At 39.7% G+C, this 12,043-nt stretch overlaps 1 protein-coding gene across 2 annotated transcripts; it reads left to right on the forward strand.

The window, feature by feature from the left end:
• Positions 1-3,806: 3,806 nt before the first annotated feature.
• eif2d (eukaryotic translation initiation factor 2D) lies at positions 3,807-11,216 on the forward strand. 2 transcript variants are annotated; one of them, XM_071514796.1, is made up of 15 exons: positions 3,807-4,001; positions 5,540-5,730; positions 5,810-5,893; positions 6,008-6,098; positions 6,180-6,287; positions 6,548-6,831; positions 7,131-7,248; positions 7,328-7,373; positions 7,461-7,567; positions 7,689-7,844; positions 8,431-8,520; positions 9,131-9,226; positions 10,494-10,614; positions 10,753-10,927; positions 11,032-11,216. In XM_071514796.1, exons 1-15 carry the CDS (start codon positions 3,946-3,948, stop codon positions 11,100-11,102), a joined length of 1,794 nt encoding a protein of 597 aa, XP_071370897.1. In that variant the 5' UTR covers positions 3,807-3,945; the 3' UTR covers positions 11,103-11,216. The 2 variants fall into 2 exon arrangements, with proteins under 2 accessions (XP_071370897.1, XP_071370898.1); XM_071514797.1 differs by lacking the exons at positions 6,548-6,831; positions 7,131-7,248.
• Positions 11,217-12,043: the final 827 nt, after the last annotated feature.

Genomic DNA, 12,043 nt, shown 5'->3' on the forward strand with positions numbered 1-12,043 from the left:
CTCTCTCTCTCTCTCTCTCTCACACACACAGGAAGAATCTAAGACTGCTACACAGTGGTGTATTCAATTGCAAATGTGAAAATGTAGTGTTTTCTAGGTAAGCAATTGTGTAACAAATTTTCATTAAAGTTTGTTACACGATTAAATTAAATTTTTCATTCATTAAAAAAATGAAAACAGCAGTAGGGTGTCCTTTGTCAGCTCCATCTCTGATCCATGTGAGACTGTAGAGGCAAAAGTTATTTGGGGATCAGAATGACAGCTGTGGTATTACAACACTCTCAATCCCAGCAAAGGAAAACGCTGTCAGAAAGCAATGTTGACACTCTGTAGTTAAAGAATCAACAATGTACAAGCCATACTCCAACTCACTTAATTATGGATTAGGACTAATCATACAGGCCTAGACTAAAATCAAATAACATTATAGAGATAGGACAGATTTACTATTAGCGATAAGGACTATGCTTGTATGTTGTAGCACTTTTATCTGTATACATTGCAAGACAAAGTTTAGAAAAGCTATTGTAATGGTGTAATGGTAAATTCATAATTTCAACCATGAACTATGCAGTCAATCTTCTTAGTCATACTAATAGTGAGCTGACCGGTTCAAGTGTTACAGTATTTAGTTGTAAAACTGTAACTCTAGCCCATCCTGAGAGCTACAGACAAGCATCCCTCTGACTGAGTCCAACCAACTCAAATAAACACTGACAGAGTTAATTTAGGAACCAAATATCTAATACTATCACTTACACTATAACTAGGCCTAATCCACAAAGTCATGGTTAGTTTATCAAATCAAGACAAGTAATTTACATTATACATACATAAAATATAAAATAATTAGATTCATGGAAGTTATGATTTGAAACTTTCCCCATACAATATATGCCCGTTTTGTATTAAAAGCCAAAACAAGCGAGAGAAAAAAAATACATATATATATATATATATGAGCTTTATTTGTTAATTTACAAATAAATGTCCAGTGAGTTATATATGCTATAAGGACAAAAATAAATTCAACGTTTACCTTCAGTGCATATTTTTCTCCATTCTCTTTTTGGAATATTTCCAACACTTTGCCATTTATTCCCATGCCGAGGACCTGACTTGTAACTTTGTAGTCATCTGTTATAGCATTCTTTTTAATTTGGAGAGGATTGTAGGGTTTTACGAAAAACGGTGGGAAAGGAGCGGAGTTGAGATTTGGCTGCTGCTGGTTCGGGAAAGCCGGCTGGTTCTGGTTCGGTGCGTTGGACAACATGCTGACTGATTTTTGCGTCTAATAGCTGGGATAAATGAGTGAAACAATCCAGCAGTTGAGTTTTTCGCCTTTTGCAAGTAGCAGCTATAGCTAGCTAGCTGCAAAAGCAAAACTCATGTTGTCCTTGCATGCTGTTGACTGCTAGCCTATTGCTAGCATGGGTAGCTAGATAGGCTAGCTGGTTCTTCGCACTCAAGTCCTCCAACAGAGCCAACAACTCTACCGGGCGGCTGTCGAAGAAGTCTAGTTTCTATCGTGATTCTTACCAAGTAGCTGAGTTATCGACTCGGCCTGGTATTCAGGCAGTTAAAAGATTTATACAGCTAAACAACATCGCCTTACGTTTGTTAGTACGACTCGAAAACAAACTACTGACATTACTGACACTGAATTTCGTCTCAGTTTTTTATGGTACCTGCGCCAGAGATTGTCTATGTTTGATAAGACTAATCACTCAATAGTAAAACAACTGGCCAAACTTCCGGGCTGCAAGTATGGGCGTTACGGGTCACGCATGCGGTCTCCTCCTGTGTGTGCCCTCTTTTTAGTGAGCCAGATCATTTGGCTCAGCTCAGCAATAAGAGCCGGCTCTTTCGGCTCTCAAACGGCTCTTTATTTAGTACCACTTTTGGCTTTTATAATTCAGCCAAATTTAGCAATGTTTTGACCTATTATTGGTATGTGTGCACATATATCACTTAAATTATTCAATGTAATTATACTAAACCTTATCATTTCCAGAATACCATAATCTTACATTATGTTTGGTATAAAAACCTTAAAAAATAGTGTAAATACATCAAATACTACATTCTGCCTTTAGTTGTCTATGTTATTAAAATGTATCCAAATGCTTTGCGACTGTCACACATCTTGTTTTCTGCTGTCCTGTCTGTCATCACACGTGATTGGTCGCAGCACATACTCATCAACACAACATTCAGTCAGTGCATGGAGTGCATGTGGCCGAGCAGTTTGGCGAAAAGATCATCCTATTATTCTGTCTTGTATTAATTTACAAAAAAAGGAAAGAAAAATAAGAAATCGGCTCTCAGACGGGAGCCGGCTCCCATCATTCACTTAAAGGAGCCGACTCATAGAGCCGACTCGTTCGCGACCGACACATCACTACCTCAAGCAGAGAAGGCATAAATATAGCTCTGAGCAGTTAGTCTGGTACAGACCTGAATTGAGTTGTTTTTGTCAAAAATTGTGTAATTTGGTCCAAATGACCCCTAGATGTTTTTCCACAAGAGATATAACAGTAGTAGAGCCACATCTCCCTAATGTGTCCTAATGTGGCCGGTGGCAACAAACACGTCATTGTCGGCACACTTGACAGCTGAGTATTAAACAAATGACAATGGACGATGGAGTAAAAGCTGTGATTATAGCTGCCCTAGTTGACTTGGAGACGTCCCTTGAATCAGAGCCAACACATTTCCATAATAGCAGTCATAACGCAGAGCACAAACCTTTACCCAGATATGGACTTCCGGATCAAAGGAAATTTCTCTATGGAGAAAATGAACGGTGTTTCACAGAATCATCCGTCCATCCATCCATCTGTGATTAAACTTGTACATTCCTCCCATACGCTGGCAATTTTTTTATCCAGAAGTCTCGAAAATGCAAACAAATGACAACAAGACTTCTGAAGCCTGTTGCCAGCATGGAGAAGAGTTTGAATGACATTTATCAATTCATTGTTTTACTCATCTTTAGCCCTAATGGAGCAGACTGGTCTGCATTTTTCCCCGCCTCTGACGATTGTGGTACCCGGAAATCGGGGCAGAGTGAGAGCTCTGCTTCTTTCTCCTCTCTGCATGAGGTGCCGGGAAACTGCGTCCTTCTCTTTCTGATGAAGGCCGTCGTTAACATGGAAATATTCGTATTATATTATTGTCGTCAGTTCTGTTCAGTTCTGCAATGACCAATTTAGATCCAGTTATATTGAGAGGAGCTTTATCACCAAACTATATGCTTGAGGACGTTGAAACACATGAAAATAACGCACATAACGTTACATTGACAGTGTTGATCAGTCACTGGCAGGGTATCACTTCCACAAATCACAAAACTGCTACTGCCAGTGATAATACTCCAGGACCGAGCTCAGTCTGAATTAAAGAAGCATTTCACCAAAACGCTTGTACAGTTTTAGGCCTATCCACTGTCACTTATCCCAAAATGTTGTTTGCACGTTGGCCTACTGTTTTGTTTAGTTGAAGAGCCGTTGAGTTTAAGTCTTAAATTGTCATCTGAGGAATCTGGAGGACACAGACTGAACCCACCGTTTTGAGCTAATTGAATCTCTATTAAATTCCTGCTATTTCGCCACTGAGATCTTTAAAGCTTACTCTCATCCGATATGTGACTAAATAGCGGATGTGTATGTATTTCCCAGATGTATCTAGGATGATCGATTTTTTTTAATTTTTTTATTTATTTATTTTTAACCAGGAAAGAAACTTTAGTTGTTTCGGAACTAAATCGTGTCACTGCAGTGGCACAGTTTCCCGTCGGACAGCATTACATGTCGAACCATAATACCAAGCGAGGAACAGCTGAATACTGTAAAGGCGATCATTTTAAACTGCCAAATGCCGTTCATTTGGTGTCACAAACCGGCATGCTGACTGGGTGGTAGTTGATATTTATTGTCAAATAAAATGTTCGCCAAGGCGTTTCGTGTCAAATCCAACACCGTGATCAAAGGATCAGACAGGTGAGTGGAGGCTGGCTGTGAACCAGCTCCTCGGTACTTTGGTACAAACCAGTGCTGTGTGTTTTGTTTTGCTTATGTCGCTAGAGCCTAAACATCACATTTTGTTCCTGTAGCTTCTGTTTGTCTCGCTTACAGCAAACATCTGTAGTCTTTCAATTAAAACGACTAAGAAACAAGCCCGACTTGGAGGCTGTCCAACCATGAGAGAGAAATGACAAATAAATCACATTGAAATCGAATAATATCGAACCGTGAAACCAATATCAGCTGACTATATTGTTGCACCTCGATCTGCAATCAGTTGTTTTGGTTAGGTCAGTCTTGGCTGTCCACAGAAATGGTAAAATTATGGAGTCCACTCTATTGCATTTCGACTCTGAGCCACTGAGCAGGAGTTGGGCCAGTTTGTTTGGGGTGAACTGTCCATCACTATTCACCTGTCCGACACCTTGGTGCACAGATGGCAGTATTTCATTGATAAGCAGCTCTCATATAATGAAACAGCTTTACATCAAAACACAGAAGTTTGGATAAAATGTTTGCCTACATATATGCCCGCAAAATAACATTTGGGTCTTGAGAAAAATGTTTTTTATTGTCCATGATCGACTTGGAGGGAATAGTGTTTGTGGTACAAACAGCAGCTTGATTACAGGAATATCAATTTAAATAAATAAATTATATGCTATAGGGACTAGTACTACCTCATGAGATAAGATGGAATTTAAATGGTCCCCATAATAATAATAATAATAATAATAGTAATAATAATAAAAAACTTTATTTATATAGCACCTTTCATATCATAAAATGCAGCTCAAAGTGCTTTACAAGAGAAACAATAAAAATCAATATATAAAGATAAAAACAATCAAGTACAAGTATAAAATAAAGTGAAAATAATAAAGAACAATCCTAGATATAAAAAGCATAAAACAAGTATAAGAAATAAGAGTATGAATTAATAACAATGGTGTTAAAATAGAAAGATGGAATTAATTAAAAGCAAGATTATAAAAATGGGTTTTGAGCTGTTTCTTAAAGCTATCAACAGAAGTTGCTTGTCTAATTTGTAATGGGAGTTTGTTCCAAGCTTTTGGTGCATAAGAACAGAAAGCTGCTTCACCATACTTTTTGTAATTTTTGGGACATTTAGCAAGCCAGCACTAGATGATAATAGAATACAACAGGCAAAAGAATAGAAGATAAACATAAAAATGAAATATAATCAATAGCAAATTTTTATACAAACATGCAACCAAAAATTTCAACACAGGTGGGAAGTATGGGAAAAGTATGGATTACAGCATTATGAGGGTTTTAAAAAAAAAACAGCTGTAGGCCTTACTGAGGAAAAGAGAAATTAGTGCAGAATATTCATAATATGCAAAAATGTTCATTCAAAATACTGAGTCATTTAAACAAATTAAAATGTGTGATTTTACCCTTGAAATCCTCTTAGCCAGCTGCCACTGAATGCATTGCGTAACCTGCCCCATGCAAGATATATATATATATTCTTTCTTGTTGTCACCCAGGAGAAAGCTCAAAGCTGACGTCTCCACAGCCTTCCCTTCGCTGTCGGCGGAGGAGCTGTCCGAGCTTGTCCCCAACAAAGAGGAACTGAATGTAATAAAGATTTACGCACACAAGGGAGATGCCGTTACACTTTATGTCCTTCATAAAAATCCAATGTTCTTTGAACTGGAGAAACGACTTTATCCCACAGGTAAATAGCTATTGACTTACGCTGATAGGACTGATTGGATGAAGTTGAGTAAGTTATATTAATTGCACCCATTTTTCAGTGTATATGCTTTGGCGCTACCCTGCTGCCCTGCCAGCATTCACAACATGGGCTCCTGTGCTTCAGAAGATGATTGGAGGAGCAGGTAAGCTTCTTTTTACAAGATTAAAACTTGCACAGATTTAGATATACAACACATTCATATCGGTGAGAACTTGCACTAATTTAAAAAACTCATCTACCGTATGCTTCTCCAAAGATCTCATGCTGCCGGGAGTGGTGGTGCCCTCCAGCGGTCTCCCCGAAGTGAAACGGGGCGACTGCTGTGCCGTCAGAGTGGTGAGCAACAGGTAAAGTGATCACACATGCGATTCCTCCCCCGTTCCTCACAGTCTTTTTAGTCTCACTTGTGTTCCCCTGGTTGGTTCCAGAGCGCCCGTGGCAGTCGGCACCGCGGTGATGTCCAGTGCAGAGATGCACAGTGTGGGCATGAAAGGGAGAGGAGTGTCTGTCCTCCACACGTACATGGATAACCTCTGGTGAGCGGCCTCCATCAACCTGCACATTTCATTCATGAATTTATTGTGGATTAACGCAGTACCACATGCATTTAATCTGTGGTGCGTAGACTAATTATATCTATTGATGACTTTATTGGCACCTTAAAAAAAAAACTAAAAAGCTTGACAGAGAAGGAGTATTTGAAAATATACCAACACGTAAGCATATTTCTAAGCAGAAATTATGATACTGTAAACCTTATTCTTGTTTTTTATTCTTTTTTTATTTTATCTTTTAGGGCATTTGGAGATAAGTCTGGTCCTCCTTCTTTCGCGGATGCAGACTGTGAAGCGCTCGAGCTGAATGGAGAGGAATGTGATGTAGAGGAGGAGGAGGAGGAAGAGGAGGGTGAGAAGGGTGCGGACGAGGAGCAGTGTCCCGTTGCGGCCGGTGACCAGGTGGCAGACCAAGCCTGTCCTGGTGTTGAGCAGCTGAGCCTGGCTGAGCAGCAGGAGGAGGAGAAAGAGGAGCAAGGCAACGAGGAAGAGGAGGAAAACCAGGAAGATCAGAAATCGCCACAAGGTAAAAACCTGGTTATAGATTTTAGTCACATCTCCTACCGTATTGGTTTACTTATGTAAAGAGCTGCTGGGAAGTGGAAGTGTTTGCTGACTCAGATGTTAAAACTTTGTAGAAAAACTGAAGAAAACTTTGAGACATCCAGCACTTCATATCTGCAAAGCATTCATTAAGGCTGGCTAAGCTGTTTTTGGGTCCATATAGTGGAGTATTGTTGTCATAGCTAGAGAAGGAGATATTTTGATATGAGGTGAAGTGGGAGGGAGGATTTTCCCCAGAACATGATGATCCTGATTCCACAGCGCTGATGGACGCCCTGCTGCTGCAGTGTTTCCTCCATGCTCTCAAGAGCAAGGTGAAGAAGTCGGAGCTCCCTCTGCTGACCAGCACATTTCTCCGCATCCACATGGTCTCCTGCTGGTACAGTATAGTTCATCTTTTTTAAGAAGCAGTGAACAGGAGTTAAACTGAGCACTCAAGACATTTTTGTATTTTTCAGCCCAAGCGGAAAGCAACTGGATATCAAGAAATCCAGCTATAAAAAGGTACATTAGAAATGAGACATCTTACACATACAAATAGACAGTATTTTTGACTTTTATTAAGCATGAATCTCTTATTTTTCTCAACAGCTGTCCAAGTTTCTACAGACCATGCAGCAGCAGCATAACCTTGTGCGGGTGAAAGAACTGAGCAAGGGTGTGGAGAGCATTGTGGAGGTCGACTGGAAAAATCCGGAGTGAGTCACTCACTACATCAACTAACAAATTCCTGGTCGAGATTCAAACTCACAACCTGCCCAGGCTGTTCAGGCTGACTCGCTGTATGCTTTTGCTTTTTATTACATGAACTGTTTATAGACTGCGTTCCTTCCATGCTCCTGAGGAGGCTGATGGAGAAGCGGCTCCGGTGCAGGATGGAGGGGAAGCTGAGAAGCCGTACCATCCGCCTGAGATCACAACTCTGTACTCAGTGTCAGCTCGGCTGGAACCTCTGTTTCTGGATGCAAACAAGAGGTGTGTGTATGTGTGTGTGTGTGTTTTCTTTCCCCCATGCATCCATGTGTGTGTATGACTGTAGTAATTCAGGTAGCAGGGCTTTAAGCCTCTGTGTCAGCAAGCACCCGCCCTTTTTTTCACCATGTAATGACAGGTTTCTTAGTGCTGCATGTCCACTCTAACCTCTTCTTCCCTGCCGGCCCCGCCACTGGCTCCATCATTACAAATGCAGTTGCACGGCCAAGCTTTGTTCAAACCCACAGAACTTTATTTTAAATTCTAGTCAAGATGACAAGTTTTCCAAAGACACCAAATGTGTCAGGCAAATGTGTAGAAAATGATGCACAAACATCTAGATTTTTTCGATTTGATGTAATGGTGCAGCCATAAAAATATGGCGTCTTGCATTTGAATATTTCATTCAAAGCTGCTTTTGGCAGCTTTTTTTCTTCATGCTTTATGGTTTTTAAATTGGTCTTAAATTCAATTCTAGGTAGCATTAAAAAGGTCTTAAAGTCCTACATATGGCATTCTGAAACTTGCGACTGCGTATTTACCCTTTGTTCCTTCAGTTGTACTGATGTGTGCCTTGGCTTACCCACAGGAAAGGAACAATACTCCAACCTTCTGAAGTGAGAAGTATCATCACAGAGTATGTCAAGAAGAATGAACTGGTGCATGAAAATAATAAAAAGTAAGCAGATGCGATATAAATTATATATGGTGGTATCAGTGTTATCTTGATGTGGAATGCACTTTTCAACACTACAAATAACTTGACCGAAACTGTTGTTATTTATTATCAGGGTCTCCACGGGGTCTTAAAAAGTATTAAAAAGTCTTAATCGCCATTTTATGAGGTACTCAATTTTTTTCAATGTGAATAGCCTATTTGTCCAAAGTGTTTGTGTGCTAAAAGTTTGCGTGAATTTATTTATTTTGCTCCTCACAACTATTACAACAAACTACAACTGACTGGGTTAGTCACTCAATTTATTCTCTTGAGCTTTGTACCCTCCTGGCCTATCTGAATTCTGTTGTATTGATACAGTGGTCCATAGAAGTTATCGCAAACTAGGACTGTTTAGTTTTGCAATCTCAAAATCAATGTATCGTTAATGTAAGTTAAAGGTGTGTCGCTGATGTAACCGGTTACAGCTCAAAGTGGCGTTGAGGTCTTAAAACATATTGAAAAGGTCTTAAAGGGTATTGAATTTAACTTCAGGATTCCTGCATATACCCTGATTATGTTATTGTTTTTTTCAGTGCCAGTTTTCATGAATGTGATTTTTTTCCCCTACCAGTTATGTCATTATAAATCCTACTCTGTGTGACTGCCTGCTGGAGAAGTCAGAGTACCAGGAGGTCGAGGCTCTGAAGTGGGATGACCTCTTCAGCAGGTGAAGGCTATATTCACTCTGTATTCACTCTCTCACACCATAACTTGCAATTACATACCAAGATTAGCAAGAGAAAGTATGCCAACCATCTGTTTTCTTTTTTTAATGATCATGTTAATGATTGTTTAGTAAAGGTTTAATATGCCTTGGAGAAAAAGTAAGTAGATCGATAGTTTTAAAATATAGTAATAAAAGAAATATTCCCTAATGACAGGGTTAACTATGGGCGGCAGCTGGAGGCAGAATGGGTTGCCTTCAAACAATGCCTGAGTTACTTAGTGTTTTTGGCCTGCACTGTGAAAGCCCTAAAACTTTTACATCTGCATTAATGTTAAGCCTTGCAAGCTAAGGGAGACAACTCCAATTTGCATTTTTTGATGAGATAATCACTTTTGGTTTGCTAAATGGTAGCACCTGCTTTCACTCGCATCAGATGGTTTAGCTTATCGAAATGAAACTCTTTCACTCATTACTTCCTCTATAATAATAATAATAATTATAATAATAATAATAATAATAATAAGTAATAGTTTAAAACATCCCTTAAAGGACCTTAGCAATTATCAGGATGACAAAATGAATGCAAAGGTTTATACTGTTTATGTAAAGGTTTACACTGCATTGTTGTGAATGGGATGTTGTTGTTGTTTTTGGTCTCTGTTTACATTATCCAGAAGTGTGGCACTTCTGATGGGAAAACCAGCTTTGGCCCAAGTTCCAAATTTTACTTCACATACACACACATTCAGATTCACCCTACAATGTCTAAAAGTGTCTGCATGGTACCATTTGAGAAAGAGCTGACTCCGTTGTAGGCGTACTATAATTCAGTCAGGACATTCTCATCAGGAGATAAACCATTTATTGTAACAAATGGTAATACAGCTGGATTTAGCGGTGTGGCTCTGCTCCCAGGATTTGGTTCAGAGCACGCGAACCCTCCCTGCAAATGGGACAGAGCCTGAGAGATAGACATCACTTAAATATGATGACACTATCATTGACATACTGAGCCAACAAAGTATGAATTCCTGAGTGCTAATGCAGGCGGAAGCTAGGGAGGTGGAGGGACTTAAAGCACTGTGGTTGCAGGCAGCAACGCAATGCAACAGCATAAGCGTATACAGATCTGTTTACATGGACCGCATAGTTATCGGTCGTGGTGGTACGGATCGTAGAGCAGCTGACTTATGACTGCTGGTCCGGCCTGACCTACTGCAAAGCCCTATTTTGGTATCGGCTAAACGGCGCCACCTCATGTTCACAGGACGCTCGGAAGAATGCAACAGTGTTATCAGCTTGTGTTCCCTGGCCAAGCAGCCAAGGTGAAGAAGGGCCACATTGAGCCCATAGACATCGCTGTGGCTTCTAGAGGCTCCAACAAGAAGGTGATCAACATTCACAACTTTGATTGAATGAGCACCATTTTTGCTTGCATATTGATTAGCTACAGCATCTTTTAGACTGTCATCCATTGCTCAGCGGCATGTGGCTTTCTTTGAAATTTGTCCATATCCTCCCTGTAGGTGACTCTAATAAAGAACCTGGAGGTGTATGGTTTGGATCCTGTCGCTGTGTCCGCCGCCCTGCAGCGCAGAGTCCAGGCCAGCTCAGTCTTGCATCCCGTCCCGGGGGCCAAGGACCGAGTCCTGGTCCAGATCCAAGGCAACCAGATTCAACAAGTCGGCAATTTGCTGCTAGGTTTGGAAACTATTATTATTTGAAATGTCTTACACTTGATCTCAATTGCTGAGGTGTTTGCACAGATAAATACAATTTTACAAATATTTTGTTTTGAATTTCAGATCATTATCAAATTCCTCGCAAATACATCCAAGGACTAGACAAAGCTCCAAAGGGCGGCAAGAAGAAATAGCACTTCAACATACTGTACCATACCATCTGCTGTCTGTATAGCTACTTTACTGTATGTCAAAACAACAGTAACTAACTGTTCACCATTCATGCAATAAAGTTGACTTAACTTTCATCTTGTGAGTCATTAATTTTTAGTCTTGCAGTCATTAGTGTTATGTTGTTCTGCCTTGGATCCCTGAGATATTTGTTCTTCAATCTCTTCAGTGTAAAGTTACTGGGTTCAGTTAGACCAGGACAGCATCCTCCCAAATCTCTGTTGGGTAAGCAGTTTCTGAATATATATTTCTGATAGAAAAATGTTGACAACATTGACATATTCTTGTATTCTTGAAAATGCAGTGACATGGAAGTCTGGCTTTGAGGTTGAAGTAACAAAGACTCCTGTGTGTCACATAATGAGCAGCTAAGAAGCAAAACTGCCACGTCTTTATATGTGATGACTTGAGAAATATAAAAGTATTGTCTGATCAAAGTGTAGCTTGCAGCCAAAAGGCTCTCGTTCAAATACTCAAATCAAAGGCTTGAATATTGAGAAATCATTGCCTTACATCATTTAATAATGAAGTGAAAAGGTCTTTATTCAGCTCATTACTGATTTTAAATTTCACTTTTCATGGAAAAATATTTTTATGTCACAATTAATGTCAGGAATAATCATACTTTCATTTTCTTAACTGTAGCATTGTAAAGATCTTGATCAAGCTACACTGAACAAAAATATAAACGCAACACTTTTGTTTTTGCTCCCATTTTTCATGAGTTGAAATAAAAGATCTAAGACTTTTTCTATGCACACAAAAGGCTTATTTCTCTCAGATTTTGTCCACACATTTGTTTAAATCCGTGTTAGTGAGCACTTCTCCTTTGCCAAGATAATCCATCCACCTGACAGGTGTGGCATATCAAGATGCTGATTAAACAGCATGATTATTGCACAGG

Source organism: Centroberyx affinis, unplaced genomic scaffold (genome assembly GCF_046629955.1).
Source record: "Centroberyx affinis isolate AG114_WGS23_722 - 3 ecotype Tasmania unplaced genomic scaffold, CSIRO-AGI_Caff_v1 ptg009990l_1, whole genome shotgun sequence".
Classification (NCBI taxonomy): domain Eukaryota; kingdom Metazoa; phylum Chordata; class Actinopteri; order Beryciformes; family Berycidae; genus Centroberyx; species Centroberyx affinis.

What these genes read in the sequence shown, in the direction of transcription:
- eif2d (XM_071514796.1), top strand. Translation starts at nt 3,946, where the DNA reads ATGTTCGCCAAGGCGTTTCGTGTCAAATCCAACACCGTGATCAAAGGA. An exon ending in GTCAGAGTGGTGAGCAACAG is followed by an intron (nt 6,099 to 6,179) that starts GTAAAGTGATCA and finishes GGTTGGTTCCAG; the next exon opens with AGCGCCCGTGGCAGTCGGCA. An exon ending in CTAGAGGCTCCAACAAGAAG is followed by an intron (nt 10,615 to 10,752) that starts GTGATCAACATT and finishes TCCTCCCTGTAG; the next exon opens with GTGACTCTAATAAAGAACCT.